The 26,708-nt window shown below is 35.5% G+C and overlaps 1 protein-coding gene across 1 annotated transcript in view; it reads right to left on the bottom strand.

The window, feature by feature from the left end:
• Positions 1–26,708, bottom strand: part of AQR (aquarius intron-binding spliceosomal factor) — an 81,299-nt gene that overhangs the window by 18,399 nt on the left and 36,192 nt on the right. The window contains 12 exon segments of the mRNA NM_001098091.1: positions 1,130–1,267; positions 3,640–3,849; positions 5,933–6,068; positions 8,470–8,579; positions 11,228–11,338; positions 13,620–13,689; positions 14,437–14,583; positions 16,541–16,782; positions 17,847–18,016; positions 19,096–19,263; positions 22,213–22,391; positions 25,535–25,676. Of these exon segments, the coding sequence (NP_001091560.1) occupies positions 1,130–1,267; positions 3,640–3,849; positions 5,933–6,068; positions 8,470–8,579; positions 11,228–11,338; positions 13,620–13,689; positions 14,437–14,583; positions 16,541–16,782; positions 17,847–18,016; positions 19,096–19,263; positions 22,213–22,391; positions 25,535–25,676 (1,823 nt within the window).

Raw genomic sequence — 26,708 nt, forward strand, 5'->3', positions numbered from 1 at the left:
CAAGTAATGTTTTGTAGATTAGGCAAGTGAACAGGTGCATGAGAGCATAAAATGCTCAGTTTAGATTGTATCATTTCCCTGTGTTGTGAAAAGTAATATGCTTTAATAGCAAATCCAAAGTATATTTTATGTGTCAGCCCAAAGCAAGAACAAAATATTTAGGTGCAGAATTTTCACTAATTTGCAAAAGGTAAGTTCACACCACTAGGTTAAGTTCACACTACCTTTTAATAAATTATCATATTTGTCCTACCTTCTAGCTGAGGAAACTTTAATCCAAGATTGCAACAATTCTATCATCTTGAATTTATTTAGCACTTATCTTCCAGTGACCTCATAAACTTAAAAAGTCAGCTATATTCATCCATAACAAGTGTTTTGCTAACTTTGAATTCAAACCAGTATACAAAACACTAATAACATCAGATAAACCAGCTGGAGGGAAGTTAAATGATTTGCATTAAAATCAGAGCTTAGTCAGTACCACTAGCAAAGTCACAAAGTGTCTGCAAACTCAAATTTACTGATCAATTATTACGTTACATTTCAACTGAGCGACAAGTAACAGGCTGTCTTTACCCTTTACCTCCAGTCCTTATCCTGAGATGGAGTCATTGAAATATCTTGGTTGACAGTCTAAACAAGTGTTTCCATCTCCTCATACAGAACGCTTTTCATTTACTGAATGAACAAATAACTGCAGTGGATGAGTGCTTAAAAGGTAAATAAGGCAAGCATACAGATTTCTAATAGGTGAAAAACACTGTCGAATGTTTTTATCAAGTTTTTAGTTCTGTTTGGAGATTCTTTTAACACAGTGAAAGTAAGTTAATTTACCTTAAAAAGTATTAGAAGTTATTTAGATAGTCATATGGCTATAATGTTACTTTAAAGACATATTAATGCATCTAATAACTAAATTTAGAAAAATTAGATTTATGACAGTTTACTAATCGTATAAACATGGGAGACTATTATCACTTTAGAAACATTTTAAAGTAATTATACATGCAAACTTCAGTAAGAAGCAAACATTCAAGGGAAAGGGCCAAGTACTAAGGAGAGAAGAGAAAAGAAAGGAACTAACAGCTGCACAGATGAATTAAGGAACTAAAATACAAGTCTTTACCTTGAAACCTAACTTGACTAAATCATGTCGTTTTAAGGCAGCATGAGTACAGGTCATAGCAATGATTTTGGCTTCTTTCACCAAAAGGTATTTAGATCTGTCTAGTCCACTTCGAAGCAGTTCAGAGGCTCTGAATTCCTATGGGAGTGGGGAAACAATGAGATACTTGTTTTAGGAAAATCATGCATACGTTCAATAATCCAGTTTATGAGACTTTATGTACAACCTTAATATAAATATCTCGGTGGTGCCAGTAGTAAAGAACCCACCTGCCAATGCAGGTAAGACGTGAGATGTTTGATCCCCGGGTTGAAAAGATCCCCTGGAGGAGGACATGGCAACCCACTTCAGTATTCTTGCCTGGAGAATCTCATGGACAGAGGAGCCTAGTGGGTTGCAGTCCATAGGCTTAGAGAGTCAGATACAACTTAGCTGCAGCAGCATAAACTAGGCCTATCATCCAACTCGATGAACATGAACTTGAGCAAGCTCTGGGAGTTGGTGAAGGACAGGGAAGCCTGGCGTGCTGCAGTCCATGGGGTCACAAAGAGTCGGACCCGACTGAGTGACTGAACTGAACTGACAGAACAATTCTGTCCATGATTAATAAGTTACTAATTAAGTTCAAATAATAACTGATATTAAAGCTACAATTTGGACTGATTTTTTTGTATAAGGTAAAATATTTGCTGTATCAACAAGAATACTGAATATCAATCACCCTTGTACCTACAGGAAAACAGACACTATGTCAAGCATTCATAATGAAAGGAATTTACTGCAAGGAACCCATTATGCAGGTGATGGAGGAGTAGAAAAGCCAACCAGCAAATGGTGAAGTAACCCAGAGATTGGCAACAGCAGAATATTATGACCATCTGTAGGCTGCTGCTGCTAAGTCGCTTCACTCGTGTCAGACTCTGTGCGATCCCATAAACGGAAGCCCACAGACAGAAGCCCACCAGGCTCCCCCGTCCCTGGGATTCTCCAGGCAAGAACACTGGAGTGGGTTGCCATTTCCCTCTCCAATGCATGAAAGAGAAAAGTGAAAGTGAAGTCGCTCAGTCGTGTCTGACTCTTAGCGACCCCATGGACTGCAGCCTACCAGGCTCCTCCGTCCATGGGATTTTCCAGGCAAGAGTACTGGAGTGGGGTGCCATTGCCTTCTCCGGTAGGCTAGGAAGGATAAAGAGGAGGAAGTGTTATCTAAGCCCAGAACCTGAGGTATCATTATAAGCTGGAACAGCAGTGGACCAGGTCAGCAGAAACTGGAGTCATGTAAGGGATAAAACCCCAGGCCAGAGAGCTGGTGGTGAAAAATCCTGGCTTCCTTCTTTCCTCTATTTTTGTCACATTTCTCATTGGCTAAGCCCAGCCAGAAGTCAGCTGACATGAGAGGCTGGGAAATCAAACCTCCAAGGACCAGTCTCAGTCCAGACCATGGCAGAGGATCCCAGAGCAGAGTAGGGGAATTGACAATAGATGGATGTAAGGAGTAAACGAGCCATGCAGAGTACCTAATATCAAGTTTTATCAAGTCTGAACATTATGTCACACTTATGTCAGACTTTTAAACATTTGTTTTGGTTTATTTATTTTTAAATAAAGCATCACAGGCACAGGTGGAGGTACCCTATATTTCCTTCTTCCCACTCTCTCCCCGGACAGCTATTATTATAAATTATATGTTTTTATCCTTTTATATTCTATTTATGTAATCATAAGCATACCACAACACAGTTTTCCAGGTTTTACAATTTTATTTATCATTATCATACTACATATGTATATAATTATATATTTATTATTCTGTACTAACCATTCATCCATTTCTATCCACCTACTCACACCATGTGTCAATGTTTACTGAATATTTACTATCTGCCAGATATCGTTGTAGGAAGTAGGGATAAAATCATATCTAAAAGGTACAAAGACTTTTAAGAAGAGATGATCTTTGCCCTTTTAATCTGAAGTAATCCTAAACCTTCTAACTGAGAGGAACGTGAGTCTGAAATGTGGTCCTTTTACAGTATTGCTTTTACAGTCTTCTGGGGATGTTTCCAATAAGGAATGAGAAAACTAGGAAGCATCCCAGGGCCCTGGGTCCCAAACATTCTTCTCTGTCCCCTGTGTATAGCCGTGATTCTTATTTCACCTTAATAATCAGGAACATCTTGGATAACACAGCAACCTCACTTTTTGCCCACTAGTCAAAAGCATAAAGAATTTAGAATGGCCAAATTCCCAATCAAGGAACTACTGTCAAATCTCCTTAAAAAAAGCATTCCTTTCTTAAATATGAATACTTTCAAACCAGGAAAAAAAAAAAGGGAGATTCAATTCATACCATAATTTTTACTTATTTCTTCAACATGCTTCTAATAATTCCACTTAAAAGTAATAATCTTGTTTGCTAGATTTGAATAATCTACTTACTTAAAAAAAAAAGAAAACCAGCTAAGCTTAACACCTTTAAAAGAAAGTAAAAAGAACTTGAGAATCCTTACCTCAAGCTGAGTAAAGATTTTCTTAATATGCCTGAAACAGCCTTCAGCAATTTCCATGTCTTCTTCATAAGATCGGCCTTTAAAAATGGGTTGAGGGGCATTTGCAAAGTACTCATGAAAAGGGAAGAAAGCGGAGACTTCAGTAATATCTGGCATCGTGTTACTTTTGTTTTTCACTTTGCTGATATACTCTTCCCAACGAGACATTACCTGTAAGAAAAAGAGACCTGAGGTTAAATTGGCCAGCCCTTATGTTTTAGATGGACTTCCCTAGTGGCTCAGTGGGAGAGAATCTGCCTGCCAGTGCACGAGACTTGGATTGATCCCTAAATTGGGAGGATCCCTTGGAGAAGGAAATGACAACCCACTCCAGTATTCTTGCCTGGAAAATCCCATGGACAGAGGAGCCTGGTAGGCTACCGTCCATGGGATTGCAAAGAGTTGGTGTCCAAATGACCGAGTGACTAAACAACAACGTTTTAAATAATAAAATAACAAAAATTCGCTTAGTCTGGTCTTCTCTGGAGGTCCAGTAGGAAAAGGAAAAGAAAAGCAATCTTTGACCCAACCAGACTATTTCTTATCCAAGTCACTGACAAACTGCTCTTCTTTTATAAAAGTAAACTTCAAGACTGTAGGGTAAAAAACCCTTAAAACATGTACAGATGGGAAAGAACCCTAGAATCATCTCATGGGACTTTTTATCTCAGATGTTTCAGACTTCCCATGCATATTCAAAACAGTTTATGATCGATGATCCAAAAAGCCCTCTTTGAACAAAGAAATTCCTTATTTTTTCACTATCTCAGTTTCTTTCCATATATGGTTAAGTCCAGCTCTAGTAGCTTTTTAATCAATTTAGCACTTGTCAACTCTTCTCCTAGATCTTCAAAATTTTTTGAATTCTCTTTAGTATACATATAAAAAACTTCTGGTTAAGCTGCCTATGTATTTGAAAGCTCATTTTATGACTTTTTGGGTATAGATAGTTTAAATATATGCTGGTGCAAATGTTACCTATGACCCCATTCAGTTCCTACTTAATTTTTGTAATTCTCTCAGTTTTTCCGTTATTACTTCAGTGTTTGTCAAACTGTGGTCCTTAGGCAGAATGTCTGAGAAGTTAAATAAAAATGTAGATTCCTGGATATCACACTGTATTAAAAGAAAGTCTCTGTGGACAGAGCTTGAGAATTTTCCTTTTCAACGATTTTCCTAATGTGATTATTGTGTGTTGAAAATTGTTGATGTACACTGTGAGGCCTCCAGTTCATATTTCTCAAATTTATTAGTTAGGCCTCAATAATTTATGTCATTTCTACTACTCTTAAAAGTAGTTTTCACTAAGAGCCTGGTGATTTTTATCTTGTGACAAACACGCACCTAAGCATGATCATTACTCCATTATCCAAAGTTCTGAAGAGGCCAAAATGAAGATAACTTTGCAACACCATGTATCTGTCCCGTGTTCCATAGGAACCATGAAATATACTAATTTTGAATGAACTCAACTGGTTTATCAGCTTATAATGAGCATAAACTTTTTTCATATACATTTAAAAATTTCAACACTGTGATTTATACCTAAAATATGCAAATAGCATTAGTACAAAGAGAACAAATAGAGTTATACAAAAATCTTCATTATTTTATGTTCAGTCCATTTAAAATTACTAGTAAACCAAGTAAGTATTAAAATTTTATGTTTATTCATTTTATTTGGCTGTCTATTTCTCATTAATTTTCACACTCCCAAAATTAACTCTAACAAAAGCAAAAACATACCTCCAAATTGAAGTCAAAGAATTTTTAACTTAAACTCCTACTTTGAAATCAATTCTATAACAAAATGTATTTTTGGAAATTTAAACAGAAAATATGCTTTTCTTTATTCCTTGATTAATATGCATATTAAAAGTAAGTTAAAAACTGCATCTGTTACCACTGGGTAGCTAGACTATTTAGTTATATTTCTATAGTAATGAAAAAAAAATGAAAAAATAAAAAAGAGAGACTAGAAACTTTGTCAATAACAAAAAAGGAGAAGAAAAAAATTTAAAAGTAGCAACACTGGCCTTTCACTCAATGAGTCATCAAGTTATTTAGCAAAGAAAATTGAAGACAATAGGAGACAAAACATTTAACATCCACAAATATAGCTTTGGCAACAGCATATATTTTAATCTACTCGAAAAAATAATTTTCAAGAAAGGATCTCCAGAACCCGTCCCAGTTTCTAAATAAAGAGTATATTCCAATAAAGTATGATTTAAATATCTTTAATCTCTTATACCTGATACAAGAAGAAATAGCCCGCAGTTTCACAAGTGTATGAAGCATCTCCTGGAACCCCTAGACTCTTCTGCAATCGTTTGACTTCTTCTAAAAGTTCTATTCTTCGAGCTAGGACATAATTAACTCTTCCATACCTAAAAATTTCAGTTAAGTAAAAAAGCAAAATTATATTATGAAGACACTTTCAAGGAAACTGTCAGCAAAATATTTAAGAAAATCATAACAGAAATAATAAATGGGCAAAGAAAATAAAAGGTAGAAAACATAGCTTACATTTACTAGGTAGCATTGGTATAAAATAACTCAAGTGGTATTTCTTTAGTTATTTTGTACCAAAGCTACTTAAAATCTACTGCTGGATCAAGGATGTTGTGCAAATGTGTTGGTGGTCTGTGAGAAAGGAAAATTAACTATATTATTAAACACCTTTAGTTCAGCTATCTTTTCTTTTTTCTTCATAAAAAGACCGTTGCAAAGAAGAAAACACCGTAGTACATTCAAGTGCTAGTTCATCTTATAACAAACCAGAATATAGTTTACAAACTGGCTACTCTGAATACCACTATCATAAAAGGAGGTTAGCTCTAAAACTTTTGAAATGTAAGTTCAAAATTTATTTGCTTATTCTTTGGCATTGAACACAGCTTGGCATCTGGACCAAATAGGTTCATAAATATTTGCTGAATGTGTAAGAAAACTGAAATTTGGAGAGTACCTGGCCCAAAGCTAGGTAGTTAAGGAAAAAAAGGGGAACCAGAACTGGATCCCAAAGCCTGTGCAAATTCTTCCCACCATAACAAAGCGCCTGCTACAATTTCTCACCACCAAAAAGCAGCAGCAGCAGCAGTATACAATGGAATCCTATGTAACATTTGCTCAAGTATTCTGTAAATCTAAAACTATATTAAAAAGTCTCAATTAATTTTAAAACGGGAAAGCAATGTACAGGAGTACTTCATTTTATTGGGCTTCACTTTACTGTACTTTGCAGATACTGCGTTTTTTACAAATTGAAGGTTTGTGCCAACACTGCATTTAACAAGTCTACCACTGTCATTTTTCTCCAACAGCATTTGCTGTCTGTATCAAATTTTGGAGATTCTTGAACTATTTCAAACATTTTCATTATTATTATATTTGTTATCTGTGTTCTGTGATCTCTGACATTATCACTGTAACCACTTTGGGGTGCCATGAACCATGCCCATGTAAGATGGCAAACTTAACTGATGAATGAGCATGTTCTGACTACGTGTTATATGCTCCATCAATTGGTTATTCCCTCATCTTTTTAATTATGACAAAGAGAAAAATGAAATAATTGCACAATCAAATAAACACACACATTACTAATAAGGCCTGGAGCTTGACTTACCCATCAGAAAGCAAAAAGAGTTTTTCCCCAAGAAAATTGGTAGTACCAGAAATCACTTTAAAAATTCTACTTCTTTTCTATTGTAATATTCTCTAAAAACTATAAATTATATTGCAATACACTTATAGTTACAGTACTTAGCATTTCATCAGCCTGAATACATTCACTGAAATCTGGATTAGCAGATTTTTAGAGTTGAGTCCACTTAATAAGTTAGGTTCAACAAGAAGAAATACCCATGGGAAGAATTCAGAAGCATTACCAGCTGTTCAAAAATTAAGAATCCAGAGCCCTAAGTAACTTAAGGTGTGTTGATCTTGCCCTCTGACTTTTTAGAAGCTAAAAAATATTTGGTGAGCTCTTTAATATAAGAACTCTAAATAAATGCAACGTAGTAATTTAATACTCTTTTAAGTTCTTTTGATGTCTATAATCAATTTAGTAATGATTACAAAAGTAATGTTCAATAGTCAAAGGCTGTATTAATTATGTACAGCTGTTAATTATGTCTATGTCAGAAATCAAGCTTTAAAAACTAGTTTAATTATAAATGAAACGAGCTGTTTTTTATACAGCAACTTTGAAGGAAAAACCAAAATACTAATAGCAGAAGAAATCTGACTTGTAAAATTTTAGTCACTTTATGTCATATTAACATAAAGTCCAGCTAAACTGGCAATAAATTCCTGAAATAATACTTGCAACCCCAAAGTTTATACAATCACTAATCTCCAATTGCATTTTGTTAACTGAATCTACCTAATTGGGCCCAGATTAAATGAAATTAAATGTCTAGATGAAATGTAAAAAGCAATTGTGTAAAGTTGTATAGTTTGGGTTTGGCAATGTTGACTTTAGTAAACAGAAAGCAAATGGAAATCTGCAATTTAAAAAAGATGAACAAGATAACTCTTGTTCTGAAATAACCATGTGTTTGAGGGGAAAAATGACATAAACATGTAGAACTCGAGCAGAGGGAAATCATGACCAGACTTTGGGGTCAACCTAGTATACCTATGTAGGTTATGCTAAAACCCTTCAGAATTCAGTTGGATTATTCACTGCTCTCTTTCCTGTTGTTTTTTTCTTTATTAAAGAAAAAGAGGAGAAGGTTAAAAATTCTTCGTATACTATTTCAAAACTCATCCCTGTTTGCTCACCTGCTGAAATCTTTCTCTGTCTCCAGCTCTTCTTCTCCATGACCAAGACGCAGGAGGTGGCGCTCGTCAATGTCTAAAGCCATGATTTTCTCAAACAACTGGTTCAGGGCCTGAAGAACAAAAAAAAGAACAAGTGAGTTTTAAAGAATCAGTAGGCTCCTTTAAAAGTAACAAAAACTAATGATCACAAGGGTAGAAATGAATGAGTATTGCCCAGTGAGATCAGAAGGAAACATATTAGGTCATTTATAATTTAAACGAAATAGTGTTTTTATTGATTTGTGATAATGCAGTATATGTATGTGTAGTCAAATAATAACTGGAAATCATAAAAAGTCATCTGTCTATTACATCTCTGATAATTTATGAAAACATAAGGCTCTGGCTCAGTTTCTATTTCCCTCAAGTAGTAATAATTACTAAAATAATTAACAATCACATCAAATTTCACTTTACTCAACAAAATTTCTATGAGTTGCAGAAAACTGGAAGGGTTTTGTGGCTGGAGAAGGCCTCCCAGGAGGTGTGCTGGTAGAAGGCATCAAGAGGACCTCGGAGAGGAACCCAAAGTGCAGCACTCAGATCTTAGGCTGAGAGTCTAAATCAGCTCTTGACACAATAAGGAGCAGAGCACTAATTGTAAACTGTTCTGATGAAAGACATTTACCCATGAAATGTTCATCTTTGGGGCTTCCTGAAATCCTAGCACTTAATATTTGAACATCCATAGTCACAAGGTTTTGTAGAAAGGCAAACATTTCATTGCATTTAAAGATACACTAATAAAAATGACATTTAAAAATCAGCCCCCATTCAAATATTTCTCTGAATTTACCACTAGTCTAGCCCTGACCATGAAGTCAATAGCCAGTCTTGTAAACATCCAAGCTATAAAGTATCCAGCCATCTTTTACTACCAAAATTCTAGCAATTAGAGCTCAGAAACTGATGAGATAAAACAAAATTTTCTGAAAAAATAATTCACACTATCCAAACTCTTAATATTCTCCATCTAAAACTTGAGATACAATAGATCAGACCACATGGCATTACTCACTATTTAAACCTTCCTTATCTAAACTTATGAACCACATAGATTTAGAGGGCAAAAAATACTCGCACATGGCAATCTCAGAAAAAACTGTAAGATTTCATCATGAATTAAAGTGATGTTGGAGAATGGCTTGAATCACATATTCAAACTAAGATCTGGTATACAAACTCTGAAAAATAAACAATTTGTATTAAAGAGGATGATTTGATTATCAGAGGATCAAAGACATCTTTGGCTATTTTTGCAAAATAACATCATCTCTAAAACAGTGCTACACAAGTCAGTCATAAGTAGAGGATACTACAGAAAGTCATTATCGAGTTATGACAAAATTTGTTTTTAAAAAAAAAAAACCAGTGTGTTAAAACAATACACGAATAATATCTTACTCATTCTAAGAAGTTGAAAATAGGTAAAATTATTACAGACTAAATTTCATTAAACAGAAGAAAGAAAAAGTCTTTACACAGTTTGCTTCTTTTATCAAGATAAAGTCTCAATTACCCTCTCCCCTGCACAATTTTAGTATACCATGCCAGTTACTTACAAACATTAAAGATAAGAAAACAGAGTGAATGAATTGGATGGACAGTTAATAGTTTTAACATTCTGGGATTAAAAGTTGATGAATAACAGAATAAATAACATTGAACATTCTAAAAACCCAGTGCTTCTTCACAGACCAGTTTTAAAAAAAAAAAAAACTAGTGAACCGAAAGCACTATTTTTAATATGTATTCAGAGAAAACAAGTACCTTTGGCACAGACTACTGTGCAAGTTTCACAACATGTTTCAGAAGATTCTGAGAGCTGCCTGTCACATTTACATGAGAATTAATAAATATTACTTGTTCTTCCTTATTTCTATGACAGCTTTAGAATAAATACCCTGGCACACATATAAAGATCATTTTTCATCCATTATTTACAAGAAAGGAGTTTGTTTTTCTTGTTTTAGTTATTTATAAAGTGTCAGTTGCTCAGTCGTGTCCAACTCTGCGACTCCATGGACAGTAGCCTGCCAGGCTTGTCTGTCCGTGGGATTCTCCAGGCAAGCATACCGGAGTGGGTTGCCATTCCTTTCTCCAGGGGATCTTCCTGACCCAGAGATTGAACCTGGGTCTCCCACATTGCAGGCAAATTCTTTACCAGCTCAGATTCTTTACCATCTGAACCACAAGGAAGCCCCAGCTATTTATACACGCTTTATGTATTGGACCAGCAACCTCAAACAGTCCACCCATGTAATACACATATTCATATGTATACTTCATAGGAACTTAAAATTCAACCCAGTGTCAGTATGATACAGGTTCAGTCTTTTAGGAATATCCATTCTAGTAGCAGAAAAATACTACTAGCAAGGGGTAACGCTTTTAAAGAAAAAGGTCTAGCTAAGAATGGAAGATGGGGGGAAAAAGTCAATTTCCACGTATCCAAATATTCCTCTCAGCTTTTCCACATGTGGACTGCCTCTATTAGAACGGTCTGGTCATAATCAGTGATAATTCAAGATTAATTCAACAACAAACACTATGGCCATCAGCCTTTGCTGGTATGCTGTGTGCCCATAATCAGGTTATCATATACGCAGAAATCTACACTGTGCTTCCATGCATCTCCTGTTCCATACATGCACATCCACTTCATACTAGCATGTGCACACATGAGCACACATGTACACACACATTCCCTTTTTCTTACCTGATTGGAATGAGTAACAATCAGAGTCCTCTGCTCTGGGAAATTGTGGTAGATGTTGGATATAATTTGAACTGCCACATCTGTTTTTCCTGTACCTGGTGGGCCCACAACCTAAAAAGCAGATGAACACATAGCAAACTACTGAATTACCACAATGTTAGAAAAAGAACATTTTAAACCTGAAAGATGAAACAAGTTAAAAAATTTGCTGGGTAAATTCAATGCAACACGGAGAAGGTAAGAGTTAGTGCACTTGAAGATGAATCAATAGAAATCAGCCATCCTGAATAAAAAGCAGAAAAAAAGATTCATGCCTTCATGAATCTATGGGGCAATATTAAAAGGTCTGATATCCTTGAAGTTCTAGAGAGGGGGAAAAGTATACAGTGTAGAAAAGTATTTAAAGAAATAATGGCTGGAAATTTCTCAAATCTGGCAAAAGACATAAATCAACAGATTCAAGAAGCTCACTGAAGCATAAACAGAATAATACCAAAGAAATCTAAGACCAGACATATAATAATTAAATGGTTGGAATCTAAAGACAAAAATAATCTTAATAGTAACTAGAGAAAAATGATATATTACATATAGCAAAAAGACATTTCAGATAACTGTGCACTTCTCATCAGTACCATGGAAACCAAAAGGAAGTGGAATCACATTTTTAAAGGGCTAAAGAGAGAAAACTATCAATGAAAATTCTATGTCCAGTGAAAAATATTTTAAAGAACGAAAATGAATTAGAGATACTCTTAGATGAAGGAATACAAAGGTAATTCATTGTTAGCTGATCTGTTCTTCAAATTGGTAAAAGAAATTCTTCAGACAAGGGAAACGACACCAGGGAATTCCATGGTGGTCCAGTGTTTAGGACTCTGCGTTTCTACTACTGGGGGCCTGGGTTCAATCCCTGGTCAGGGAAGTAAGATCCCACATGCTGCACAGCAAAAAAAAAAAAAAAAGGAAATGATACCAGAGGATACTTAAGATATCAGGAATAAAGGATAAATGGTAAATGTAATAGACTATTCTCCTCTGGAGTTCTTTAAAATATGTTTGATGTCTGTAATAAAAAATTTTAATATTGTGTGATAGTATTTTCAATGGATTTACAGGTAAAATATATGGCAACTACAACATAAAATGGGAAGGTAAAGGGACTTACACGGAAGCAAGGATCCTCCATTCAATTTAAGAGACAAAATATTGATTCTAAGTAGGCTGTGAAAACATATATGTATATTATAATTCTCAAGAGTAGCCATCAAGAAAAATTATACAAGAGATATAAACAAAATAGATAAGTAGAAATGAAACACTTAAAACTACTGAAATAACTCAGAAAAGGGCAGGAAAAGGGAAATAGGAGCACACAAAAAGGGAACAATCATAAAAAAGAAATAATAAAACAGGAGGCTTAAATCCAAACACATCAATAAGAACATTAAATGTAAATGGACTGAACACACCAATTGAAAGCAGAGACTTCAGAATAGAGGGAAAATGAAATGCCCATACATATGCTGTCTACAAGAAACTCACTTTAAATATAACAGGTAGGTTAGAAGTGAAAGGACAGTAAAAGATTTGTCATGTAAACACTAATCAAAGAAAGTTGCATTGGCTATATTAATATCAAAGTAGGCTTTAGAGCAAAGAAAGTTACCAGTGATGAAGACAGACATTATACATGACAGAAGCATCGATTAACCAATAAGACACAACGACCCTGAAAGGGTACATACATCTCCATAAAGCTTTAAAACACATGAAGCAAAAACTGACAGAACTCAAAGGAGAAGCAAATTCACAACTGCAGTTGGAGACTTCAGGAGTACTGAGCAGCAGCAACAACCAAATGGCATACAGAGGACACTCCACTCAAGACAACAGAGCACATATTCAAGCGCACATGGAATAGTCACCAACAGATCATGTTCTGGGCCATAAAACAAACCTTACTAAATTAAAAAAATGAAAATTACAGAAAGTATTCAATATGCTCTCTGACCATAATGGATATAGACCAGGAAACCAGTAACTGGAAGACAACAAGAAAACCTCCCAATACCTAGAAATTAAACACACTTCTAAATCAGTGTCAACAGAACTTTTCTGCAAAGAGCCAGCAAATAAACACTTTATGCATTGTGGCAGCATAAAAAGGCTATAGGTAGTACATAAACAAATGGCCATAGCTCAGTTCTAATGTAACATTTTTTATGAACATTGAAATGAGTAGTGTCCAATGACATAAGATGCCACAATTACTTATAAATACTTAATTCAATTGGGTTTCTGTGCTTAAAAATGGAATATAGTCTGAAAATCTGATGCTTACTTCTAGTCTGAATCCATTTAAGAACTAGTAGAACAGTAATTCTCTTACCATAGTTAGCCCAGGCTGCATTCCAGCACGGATGGCCTCTATCTGTGTATGAGTGAACTGAATTGTATTACTGCAAATAAGAGTGGATAAGAAATTGGTTAAACATGAAGATGGATGATGTTAATAAGAACTTAGACAAGGAGAGGTCTGGACATGTGCTCTGTATTTGTCCCTGGTCTCCCAATCTCTTCTCCTCCTACCCGAGCCCTTTCTGTGCTGTGCGTGTGCAGCAAAAAGTACATAAAGACATACTCTTAACAAATTTTAAATGCACAGAACAGTATTGTTAACTATAAGCACAATGCTGCACAGCAGATCACGTGACTGACCCAGTCTTTCTGAATGACTTTCTTTACCTCTGCCCCTCCACAGACCAATTAAAACTGAATCAATCTTGTGGAAAGAAAAGACGACAGATATTTTTCAATATGGTTAGCCCAGATCTTAACTGGAGTGTCAAAGTACTGGTTCCCCATCTAACACCAAACACAGTGCCACGTTATTACTCATGGCACACATGCACCAGGGTAGCTGCTAAATGCACGACATGGTCGTGAAGTGAGAACCTGGGTCACACTCAGGCAGATGCTAACATTTCTTGTTCATAGCACCTGAAAATGTTTCTTTTTGAAATATTACAGAATGGTCAAAAATGTCTGAACTATTGAGTCAACTAACAGAAGAAAAGTAAAGAGGGTCCGGAAACAGAAGTTTCTTAAAATTTTCAAAGAATCAGAAAAACTTTTAAATATTACTAACCCATGTGAAATAGCAAACTATTATCTATTACTAGAATTAGCAGAGGCAGTGAAATTACCGTTTGGGTTGGTTGTAAGGATAAGGACCTCTATTAGGAATAACATGAGGTTCGACAATTAAAGTTTTTGCCTCCTCAGTGTCTTCATCTTCCCCGTCTACATCTTTCCGCTTCTTCCCCTTTCCACTTCTTACTGGAAAAGTTATCCTACAAGACCAAAACCTTTGTTTATTTTCACAATTAACAACGATTTGCCAAGTAACTGTCTCATGCATGACATTGTACAGAGGACAGTAATGAGCAAGAATCATTTATGGTTTAAAGGAATTTACTCTCTGCATATAAATTTCAAAAAAGTAATTTAAAAGCACTGAAATGTGGTTAAAGGTATTTAGATTAAGAAAAAGGCCACCTGATTAAGGGAGAATCAAAGAAGAAACATTTATCTAATTTTTTTTCCTATGGGAAATAACTTTTTTTTAACTGGGATAATATTCCTATAAAAGTCACCATTTTAAAAGGTTCAATTCAATCGGTTTTAGTACATTCACAAGGTTGTATAGTCATCACTACTCTAAAGCCAGAATATTTTCATCACTCCAAAGGAAACTCCATGTCAATTAAGCAGTCGCTCCGTATTCCAACTCAAACCTAGCCTCTGGCGATCAGTCTACTTTCTGTTTTTATATCAGACTATTCTGGTCATTTTGTGTAAACTGAATCATATAGTATTTGTTCTCTTCTGTCTAGCTTCTTTCACTTAGCATAATGTTTACAAAAGACAATTTACATACTTACAGCATATTCACTGTAAAGTGCTTTACACATTGTCCTTCATTTAATCAGAAAAGGCTTTATGGGAAAGATAGTATCTAAAATGAATTTCAAAAGACATTCCAGGAAGAAACAAACAGCCAGTTCTAGAGAAGTTTAGGATACAGTAGAGAAAACTAGAGAGGCTAGACTGGCACCTGGTTATGACACCTCTGGAATATCAAGCCTTTAAGGCAGAAGTTCTTAGCCTGGTGTCAGGGATACCCCAGGAAGCAACTTCCCATAGGTACCTGGTGGAGAGTCAATGAAAACTCTTAAGATTAAACTAAAAAGTTAATTCTCTATTTGTACTTTTTCTATATATATGTACTAATAGTACTCTATTTGTACTATTTGTCTTTGTTCACATTCTGAAAAAAACAGATTAAAAAAAAAGCTAAGAACCAAAGAAACTAACAGGTCAGTTTTCATCAGACAGTGGAATGACTCTAGCAGTAGGCATCATGTAATGGATTTAAGAAAGGAGACAAGGGGCAGGAAAGACACTACCATTACAAAGACTGAAAGAGCTGAGGGTTTAGAGAGGGAGCCATCAGGACTGACATTTGAAAAAAAAAATGTATCCTTAAGGCAGAATCTGTAAGACACAGCAGGAGTGATGGGAATAGAAAGGTTAAAAAATAATGCTGAGATTTCAGTTGATTTTGCCATTAACAAGATTAGAGACGTATGGAGGAAGACTAGGTTTGAGAATTAAAAAGGGTACATGTTTTTAATATGTATAATTATTATATTTATATTTAATGGTTAATTAAAAGCTATATGTTCTAATTTGCAACTAAGAAAGTAATTAAATCCTTTGCTAACATCCCAAGTTTACCTAGTGCTTTGCCACTAATTCATATGATGGAATTCACGAAGCATTCAGTACTTCAGGTACTCTGTTCCTTTTTTTTACTAAAACTAATCCAAAGCTCCTTTAATTTTGAGTATAACAATACTATTAATATTTAAAATTGTGAAAGCAAATAGGGTTAAAAGAAGAATTTTTCCCTAAAAAGCAAGAGTTCAAAATCACGTGGCTCTTTATATTAATTAGGACTTATTTCTTCAGTCAAAGGCCACAAATATATCTATATAATACTCTTCAAACTGATTCCTTGTAAGACAAAGGCTACTTTTACTGTGGTCTTAAAATAGCTACTACACAAAGAATTAGAAATAGAGTCTAATAAAATAAATTTATCCCAGTGATTTTATGGGGAAGGTGAAAACTACCAAACAAAATCTAGATATGATACTTAAAACTTACTTTAGCTACAGTCCTGATGGCCTCATTCAGAATGACTACAGAAAGCTTGGAAAGGAGTATATCCAGTTTTGACTTTACCTGAAAGGGGGTATCTGTAGAGCTGGGTCATCCACAGTTACTTTAACATTATGACCAGGAAAGCTGGCTTTTAAGTGTTCAATGGAGAGAAATGTATCATTGAAATCAAGGGTGGCAATCTGATTGGGCATTTTGGAATAATGTGCACTACTTGGATCCCCATAACCTAAAATGATGTCATGCAGCCAGTCAGGTACCACACAATCAGTATTCATCAGGTTCCGGATAGTCTCCAGCACAGCCTGTCAGTAAGACGACAAAAACTGAATTGTAAGGAAGACATCTCAAACATTTGCACTTCAGTGGAATGTAGAGCTGGCTGCACTAATCCAGAATTCCCAAGTGTTTCAAGGCAAGAAGCTATTTTCTGCCGACAGGTGCTTGGCTAGACTGAATCAACAGCTATATTTCCAGCTGATACCATACACTGAGTTAAACAAAAGACCAAACTTAGCAAGAACAGTTTATCCATTAGGAGATCATTTAGACAGAATGTCATAGATGAGTTTATCACTTGACTTCTGTTGAGTAGGATGAAAATCTGATCAGGTCTACACAATAGCAAGAAAACATTACAGAACAAACCCTTGAAAAAAATGTTTCCTCTTAGAAATTACTGCAGTTTCCTCCACCTTATAGCCCATAGTTCCTCATTACTGAGACATATACAACCAGAAGCACATTAATGTATGCCTTGATTGTGAAACACACCACAATTTAGAAATACTAAAATTAGCACTGCTAGAGATAAGAAATTAAAATAAATGAACAATGATAAAAATGAAATGTCTAAATTTCAGAATTAAAGAATTAGGACTACAATAAGAGGTCCCCATAATAGTTAATATATACATTGTCAAAAGTAATTACTAGAAGCCAAGGCAGATTCTTAAGACTTTCCAATAATTATTTCAACAAAGTGATCTATGCAACATACGAAAATCAGGTTAGGCAATTAATTTCAAAGAATAACAAAACCAGGCATTTTTATATTATAAATGCTATACATCCAACAAGATAATGAAATAACAAGATAGTGTATGTTAATCACACTTATCTTATTTTCTTGAACTAATCTTTAAACCTAAAATTCTCTTAGTCTCATCAAAAGACAAAGTAAGATTTAGCAAATAAATATATTTTATATTTAATCTATAAGTTAAGAATTTAAGAGATTTGTTTAAAATCAAAACAAAAGCAGTGATCACTATTTTAAATCTTTTTAAACCTAGTATCTATGTAGTTATGCCTTAAAAGTTATTCAAATGAAGATACAGTACTTTTAATTGTATAGCCCAGAAATTACCTTAAAGTTATTTTCCTTTGGTTTTCTTCTCATTATTACATTGAAAGTTTCATACACATCTTCTGCTCCATTTTGTATAGTATTGGTCATATCTTGTTGATACTGATTTGGATCCAAAAACACTCTAAAAGTCCTTGATTCTCCTCTAAGACTGGGTCTGGGTTCAGGTCCTAGACATTTTTTTAAAGTTTGTTAAATGAAATATATATGTTTCAAATATCAAAGTAAGTTAGCAGTATTCCCTTTCTAGAAATGATGAGTAAACTATTCAGACTTAACTGCAAGCCATTCCTCCAACTAGAATGACTTTCACTCATCCATTTCCAATTCCAAGCTGAAAAGATTTTCTCCCTTCTCTAAATTGTTACTATTTCTTCCCAGAACAATCGTGTGATGTTTATGGTATAATGCCATGAACTGCAGCTATTTGTGTACGCCCTCAACTGGAAGAGGCGCCTTACAAATCAAAGAGCTTTACTTGTGTCAGTTACTCATAGCTCCTTCTGTGTGTGTGTGCTATGTTAGTTGTTCAGTTGTGTCCAACTCGTCTTGCGACCCCATGGACTGTAGCCCACAAGGCTCCTCTTGCAGGCAAGAATACGGGAGTGGGTTGCCATTTCCTTCTCCAGGGGATCTTCCTGACCCAGTGATTGAACCTGGGTTTTCTCCCCTGCAGGCCACCAAGGAAGCCCCAAGGAGATGCTTCTAAATAGGGTTATGCTGGCATCTTGGGCAAGATAAATCCTTTTAGAAGACAGTTCTGCTGAGGTACTTAACATTCCTGGCCCCACCCATCAAACATTAATAGCTGACCATCCCTTCCCTACGCCAGTTATATGACATCATAGATACCACCATGCATTTTAAATCACAGGAGTTTGGTTTCCATTTATGAGCCACTGCTATCATGAATCAGATCAGTGAAACTTAAAAAGGAGAAATTAGGAAGATATATCAGGGAACAACTGTAGGAGGTATTAAGATGTTTTTAAAAGCAATAAAGTATCATAAAAGGAAGAGTTTTAAATATAGGCAATTTCAAAACAGCCTGTCCAAAATATAATACAGAAGTCCAGAAACCATATTATTTATCTCTAAAACTGGGTGGTAGGTACCCTACACACTTCTATATATATAATCCTTTGTGCTGATTTAGTATATAAAACAACTAAAACATTACCTAGTACACAAAAAGGCAAAGAAATTTTTCATTATGTACACAGTCTTTCAAAAATAAAGATCATCATACCGTCTTCAATGACACGCCCTTTATCATCTAGCATGCCCTGGATTTCACAGCCTCTGACATAAACTAGGCCAACCTGCTCAATAAAAGGTCTTCTTCGGTCAAACTTGGTACCATAAGGTTTTGTGGGACGCACGGTAATTAAAAAGCATACATCATGCTTCCGAAGGCCTAGTAAAACATAAAACACATTTTCACTTATTAGAATGCTGCTGCTTTCTGTCTTCCATTGGTAAATTCTCTTCCTTTTATCTTTGGAAAAGATATAAAAAATATTTAAAACATCAGAGATGATCAATGATTATATTTACTTTGTAATACAATTATAGATTTCCTATACCTTTAATACTCAATGTTTGAAGCAATAATTAAATAAAAATTTCTCTTTATATTAAAATAAGGAAATTTATGCCATATATACATTACTGAATAAATCCTCTAGATCATGTTACAACTCCAAAATTAGATGCTTGTCATCTTTCTTATTTTTAACATTCTTAATAAGTAACCAAAAATATGGCTGGCATCTGTATCATATTTAGCAGGTTTCTAACATCAGTTTAAACTATCCATCAGTGTCATTTCAACAATAGCCTAACTGCATTTCACCAGAACAGGTCAACTCTAGAATAATTCATCAAGGCACGAAAACATTGTTTACAGACAGCATCTTGAGGAGACAGCCAAATAGACGTTGCTTCAGTTGGCAAATACTGAAATTTTCATAAGCAAATGTCAAGAAACAGGATACTTGTGCCAAAGTCCGTAGTTTCCCATTCATTAGCTCAAATAGTGGATTAAGTAAGATTCCCAGCTCTATTAAAAGCAGACATACTGGAAGATGAGGGATTTTTATTTAGACCACACAGCATGTAATGTTATATATCATTTTTTCTCATTCATTTTTGGTTAGTTATTGTATAGTATGAATGCAAATTTGAACATTTTGCTTACTTATAACCTTGGTAACAAGATAAACAACTCAATCAAATCAGTAAATGTGAGTGTGGCTAGTATTAGCACCATTCTGGTGGTTTCAATATGGAATATGGTTCAAGTGTGCTAGAAATAATAACTGACTCATAATAATGATTTGATTGCTTATTTCCCAACAAATTCTAGGCAATAAAGCAGGAGAACAATGAAAATGAAGGGGAAATGATCTACCATGTGAGTGGCACTGCCTATATAGCTTCTGATGCACACAACTCATTGAAACCTCCAAGTCTTACAGTCAAAGAATTGGGCCTGAGAAGTAATTTTGTCCCTACCAATGTCACTTTTTGGCATCACAGAGGGATACTGTGGGATGTCTCAGTCCACATTAAAAATACTTGTATTACAATAATCTCAACTCTTTCAACCATTTGCATTTACTCCATCCTGGCTCTGTCTTCTAGATATTTCAGTTTCATTAATTCTGTTTCTATAATTTTAAATGGGGTAATGGAGAAGATAATGACTTGAGCTTCATACTTTCTTGAAGAGACAACGATCTTTTATAGTATTTAGTTTCATTTCCGCAAAACTTTTGTTTTTTACAGGACAATGCTCATTACTGTTTATAGAACTTCTCTCTCATTTTTTATCTTGCTGCTCTATCTGGAACCAATAAAGGGCCTGCATTTTGGCTCTGGCTTCCCAGAAAATACTCTTCTACCCACCATGCCCCTGACTGGGTCCCAACTTCCAGGCCACAGACACATACCACCTGAGCTGCGCCTCCTGCCAGATCAGCATTAGACTCTCGTAGGAGCGTGAACCTCACTATGGTGCATGCTCCTTATGACAATCTAATGCCTGATGATCTGATTCTGCATTATGCTGAGTCATATAATTATTTCACTATATATCAAAGTGTAATAATAATAGAAATAAAGTACACAATAAATGTTGTGCATTTGAATCATCCCAAAACCATTCCCCTACTCCCATTCATGGAAAACTGTCTTCCACGAAACCTGTCTCTGGTGTCAAAAAGACTGGGGACCACTGCCCCAAATAAATCTCTCATCCCACGATACCCTATTGTTTCCTATCTTGCCCATCAAAATTTATCCATTGTATTTCTCATCTGCCAGAGGTCCATTAAAATAAAAAAATAAGATGACTTGATGGGCTTCTGATTAGCTGTCTCCAAAGTAATGGAAGTAAGGAGTTCCCAAGGGGTTTGGGGTAAAGAACCTCTTTCCCCCCTTAACATCATAAAGACAGCTTGTCTATATATCTCTACAAAGGGTCTTTGCTTCTCCCCAAGTTTTATTTCCAGGCATCACTAGAACTTCTAGGGGTGGCCAATAAGTTACTTCAGTTCATTACCCACTATGTCAAACAGTATTTACTTAATACCTCCTCAAGCTCTAAGGAGCAGTCAACGTTAAGACCTTCCTCAGCAACTGAATGCCTCTCTCACAATTCAGCAATAACGAAAGTATACATTATTTTAGACGTATAATATGCCAGACTGGAACAGTTTTAAGGGATACAGGAGTCGTAAAAACAATCTGTCACAAACGCTACCCACTACAGTGGCCATTTGTTAAACATCTGGCCAGCTTTGTTACTGGATTCCTTCAAAATTATTTAATGAATGTATCATACAGTCCCTGAGGTTATAAACAGCTATATTGAGAGCAGTAATTTCTGAAAACTGATCCGTTAAGGGACCATGCCTTCCTTCTGGCACGCCACAAAGGTAGAAGGAAATAAAGCCCGCCAGCGCCCGTTTCTCCTAACAAGGTAGTAAGAGCTGTCATAGGCAGCTGGGAAGAGAAAAGTGCCAATTTAAATCCATTTACGAGCCATTTCTGACACATTTTAACATGTAAAATGCTCTCCTCTCAGCTCTGCCAACTGCAATTTTAAAAACACTCTGATATACATGCTATTTTATGCTTTTTAGTAAAGTATTAAGGTATTTAATTATTATTCTGTATGATCCTTGGTTTTTACTAGTAATAATTATAAATCAATTGTCATTTTTTAAGCCAAACTTTTTAAAGATAAAATTTAGTACACTTAAAAGGGCAATATTTAGTATATGTGTTTTTGTTAATGCTGTAAGCAAAAGTCTATAAAGTAAAAGACAAAAGGTAACCACTTCTTGAAATACAAAATTACCTTCCCACTCATCTTTGATGTGATCTCTGACGTTCAGATTGATGGTAACGTCCGCACGGACTCGGGTTGGCCAGTTCTCACCTATGTTGGGTTTGGCAACTTCAACCACGGTGAATGCCACAATGGGTTGGGCCATTCGTGCCCAACCACCAAACACCACACCGCCATACTCTGATTGCCTAAAGAGCAGGAGCAGACGATTACTCACATAAAACATAACTTTGCTCAACTTTTAGACAAGTTAAACTGGTAACTAAATACACATGTTTAGCTAGTATTTAAGTCCTAACAATAATATGGAAATCTTATTCCTAAACTAAAGAAAAACATATAATTTATATATGTAAGAGCTGAGCCATTTTGTCAAAGAATAAAATTATCCAGCATTCAGTTTTATATTTTTGCCCTTTCTCCCTCTTCAGATAGTTGCTCAGTTGTATCCAACTCTTTGTGAGCCTATGGACTGTAGTCTGCCAGGCTCCTCTGTCCGTGGAATTCTCCAGGCAAGAGTACTGAAATGGGTAGCCATTTCCTTCTCTAAGCGATCTTCCTGATCCAGGGATTAAACCCAGGTCTCCTGCACTGCAGGCAGATTCTTTACCATCTGAGCCATCAGGGAATATTTCTAAAAGTTGTTTCAAAAATGTTTTAGAACAAATTAGACTTAAAAAAACTAAAGATAAGCAAATGATATCTACGCAAATGCTTTCTTTAGGGGACAATATTTAAGATATTGAAAAGATATTGCCATGAACGGGAGTAATCAAGGTAGGTCTAATAACGAGAACCACTAACATGCAAATACTCATTATTGCTTCTTATACTAGTGCTTTAGCTTTTACATTAAATAGCGTATTTGGGAAATGTGTAATATTAAAAACTGCAGCAACACTCCAATATTGGAAAGTACTACCTAAAATCACATGCTTACCAAGATAAAGAAAATCAATATCCTAAGGCTTTTGTAAATAACAAAAAATTGTAAAACTACATGACATTAAAGAGTGAAACTAATTAAAAATAAAGTTTGCTATTCCAAAGACTTGGTTAGTACTGAAACAGTTTCTAAAAGGCAATGTGTGTGTGTGTGTGTTAGTTGTTCAGGCATGTTCGACTTGGCGATCTCATGGACTCGCCCTCCAGGCTCCTGTCTGTGGAATTCTCTAGGCAAGAATATCGGAGTGGATTGCCATTCCCTTCTCCAGGGGATCTTCCAGACTCAGGAACTGAACCTGGGTCTCCTGCATTTCAAGCAGATTCTTTACCATCTGAGCCACCAAGGAAGCCCCTTAAAAAGGCATTACCTTGAGCATAAAAGCTTCTGTAATAATTTTCTATCACCTTCTCCATTCTTTACAACTTTAATATAGTTGATAGACCATAAAATTCATTCATTGTAAATGTGTAATTCCGTAATTTTCAGTAGATTTATAAAGTTGTTCATTCATCACCACAATCCAATTACAGAATATTTTCATCATGCTTTAAAAGATCCCCCTCATCCACTTTAGTCAATCCTGTTCCTACTCCTAAGCAACCACTAGTCTACTCTCTCCAATTCCTTCCCTCTTTATAAAATCTACCTGCAACACGAGGTATTAAAAGCATAGATTTCTGACCCTCATAAGCACATCCTCTTATACTGCTCATAGCCTGAAAGTATGATTAGAACTGTGTAATGAGTAACAATGCCTCTACTACTTTTCCTCCTTCAAGACATGAAACAGAAAGAAGACCCACCCTTTTAGATCTCATTATTTTTAACAGTTTTCAATGATGGGCAGAAAAATAAATTTTTAAAAATTTAGAAAAACTTATTATCAGAAGTTATCTCCAAAAAGACATATGTTCTACTCATAGAAAATAATGTAAGCTAAAAAAATTACTTTATTAATAAACCATAAGAACTGTAAGTATTTATGGCTTTATTTGGCATTTAAGTAAAGTATAAGTGCATTCTACTTGATGAACTGCTAGCTATAAAGTCCCTACTTTGCAAAATGATCAAAATTTGGTCCAGAATCTGAACATATAAGTGTAAGGTAACCATAAATTGTAAGGCAGCTTTCTGATCAAGCACTCCCCCGGGGTCCAAACAATGGGCAGTGATTTCAGCAAAGCTGTGGGCAGAGATGATCAGCCAGAGAGTATACAAATCTCACAGTGCTGGCCTGCCCACTGACTCAACTGATTATTAAGTCAAAAATACTTTATGCTGTGTTTTACAATCTCACCCAGAATAACTTTCCACATAATGATTAATTAAAAAATAGAGCTGTGTATGAAATAAAATATGGAAATAAAAAAAAAAGGATCATAATCACAGTGTCCATGCAGCTCTCTGTAATTAGTCAGGAGAGAAGCCTGGAAGATACCTGAATCAGTTCACATTTAAAACACATTAAGCTTTTCACAAAGAATGCAGTATAATTATATATATATATGTCTGCATGGGATGACACTCATGTGATGAAAAATTCATTTTATAGAATTCTTTTACTCGTTTTCAGTCATTTGTGATATGTAACTTATTGCCGGTAACAATTTCATACTTCAAATGAAACAGTGAATGAAGGGCATTTACCCAAAGTCAGTCATGTCTGAAAAGCAAAACTAACCATCACAAATCTTATAATGCAGAACTGCCTATAACAGAATGAAAGGCTTTTCCTAGCTAAAGGAGTTCCAGATGTAAGCTAGCAGGTGGGAAGTTGCGTTTGGGCCAGAAAAGTTCCTCAAATAATGGAACCTACTCAACAGGCCCTAAAAGTGAGGGCTGACGATTCCGTCTCTTCAAGGCAACCTATGGAGGGAGGGCCAGGGAAGATTTTCCAACAGTCTGCTCTGTGCAATGTTCAGCTATGCCCCTCATCTCCTGCCAGGTCCTTTAGAGAGGCTGACCGAGACTAGTGGTGACAGCCGCAAGAGCAGTTGGGGTAACAGAATACCCCTTTATCATAAGCTTCTTCCAGGACTTAAACTGCCCTGCCTAGTACACGCCTGCTGGCCAGCCCGTCCCCTCCCCTCTTTACCCTTTTACTATCGCCTGACTTACTCCCACTCCCACCCCACCTCCCAGAGCAGTGATCTCTCCTCCCTTTCCCTCAGTCTCACTCCCAAGTACACAGAAACATATTTTCTATTTTAGTATTTTGGATATATCTAATTCACATTAAATAATTTCTCAAAGAATAAATATTTCATATTTTAAAGTGCATCTTCACCAGATGTATTATTTCCAAATACATGTGTGAGGTTTCTGACAGAAGTATGTCAGCCACTGTTTGCATCTCTTTGTTGCAAGTGGAACCAATTTACTAACCATGGCTTCATTCTGCTGACACTATCCTCGATGTCTTGCCTAATTTCATAAGTTGATTCTAAGCGGAAGAGATTGAAGTTCCTTAGGAGGTAATCGTGAAGGGTCAAGAACTGCAAATTCAACTTGGGAAGAGCAAGACAACCTGAAAAGGAAAATAACATACATATTGAATTTTTCTTTTTTTTAACACTATTAAATTAGGTTCTTAACAAATTTGTGGTGCCTTTATAAAGGCACCACAAATTTGTTAAGAACCTAATTTAATAATATTTAAAATAGAGCATATTTGAAAAGGTCTTATTTTTGTTTCCATACAGAAACTGAAACCAAGTTAATGAATGCCATATATTAAGATTGGGAATAAGGATGAATTTCATTAATATATGTAGTCTGTACATCTCTGACTCATATGCAAACAGTACTTCTAAACAGTATTTAAAGATACTTAGAAGAACTGACACAAGTGGTCTAAAAAATTCTTTCCTTACCACCTAATTTACATTTGGCAAATCTCAAAGGAAATAATGCTACCATAAACACAGCCCATGACCAAATTTACCAAGGAAACTGAATTAGCATATTATATTACACAACTCTATCTTCAGTGATCACCACTGTGTTCTGAACCTTTGCCTTTCTGATAGACTTTAAGGATAAGGCATTGACTTTATGTTATTCCTGGAATTCCTTTCCTTCTCTGACAATATTAATGAATACAATTTTTTCCATTACCCTCATGTAACACTATTTACCTTGTATAATAAATAACCAAGCACTCAGCACTTACATCAAAAGGTCAAAAAAGAACCCCAAAATACATTTACAGTGACATAACTAAAGTTACACTTATAGCATTATTCGGTCTCCTTAAAACACAGCTTTATGGGCACATTTTATACAGCATGATGCACACACACACACACACACACACACACACCACTATTCATTAGGGAATGCTTAAGTTTAATAAATTCTTAATGCTAAGCATTCAAAACACTGAATAGTTTCTAGCTTCTACAGTTGCACTTGAGGGTACCAGAAAATTACCCTAATGTATGAAGAGTACATCATGAGAAATGCTGGGCTGGATGAAGCACAAGTTGGAATCAAGATTGCTGGGAGACATATCAATAACCTCAGATATGTAGATGACACCACCCTTATGGCAGAAAGC

Source organism: Bos taurus, chromosome 10, assembly GCF_002263795.3.
Source record: "Bos taurus isolate L1 Dominette 01449 registration number 42190680 breed Hereford chromosome 10, ARS-UCD2.0, whole genome shotgun sequence".
NCBI lineage: Eukaryota > Metazoa > Chordata > Mammalia > Artiodactyla > Bovidae > Bos > Bos taurus.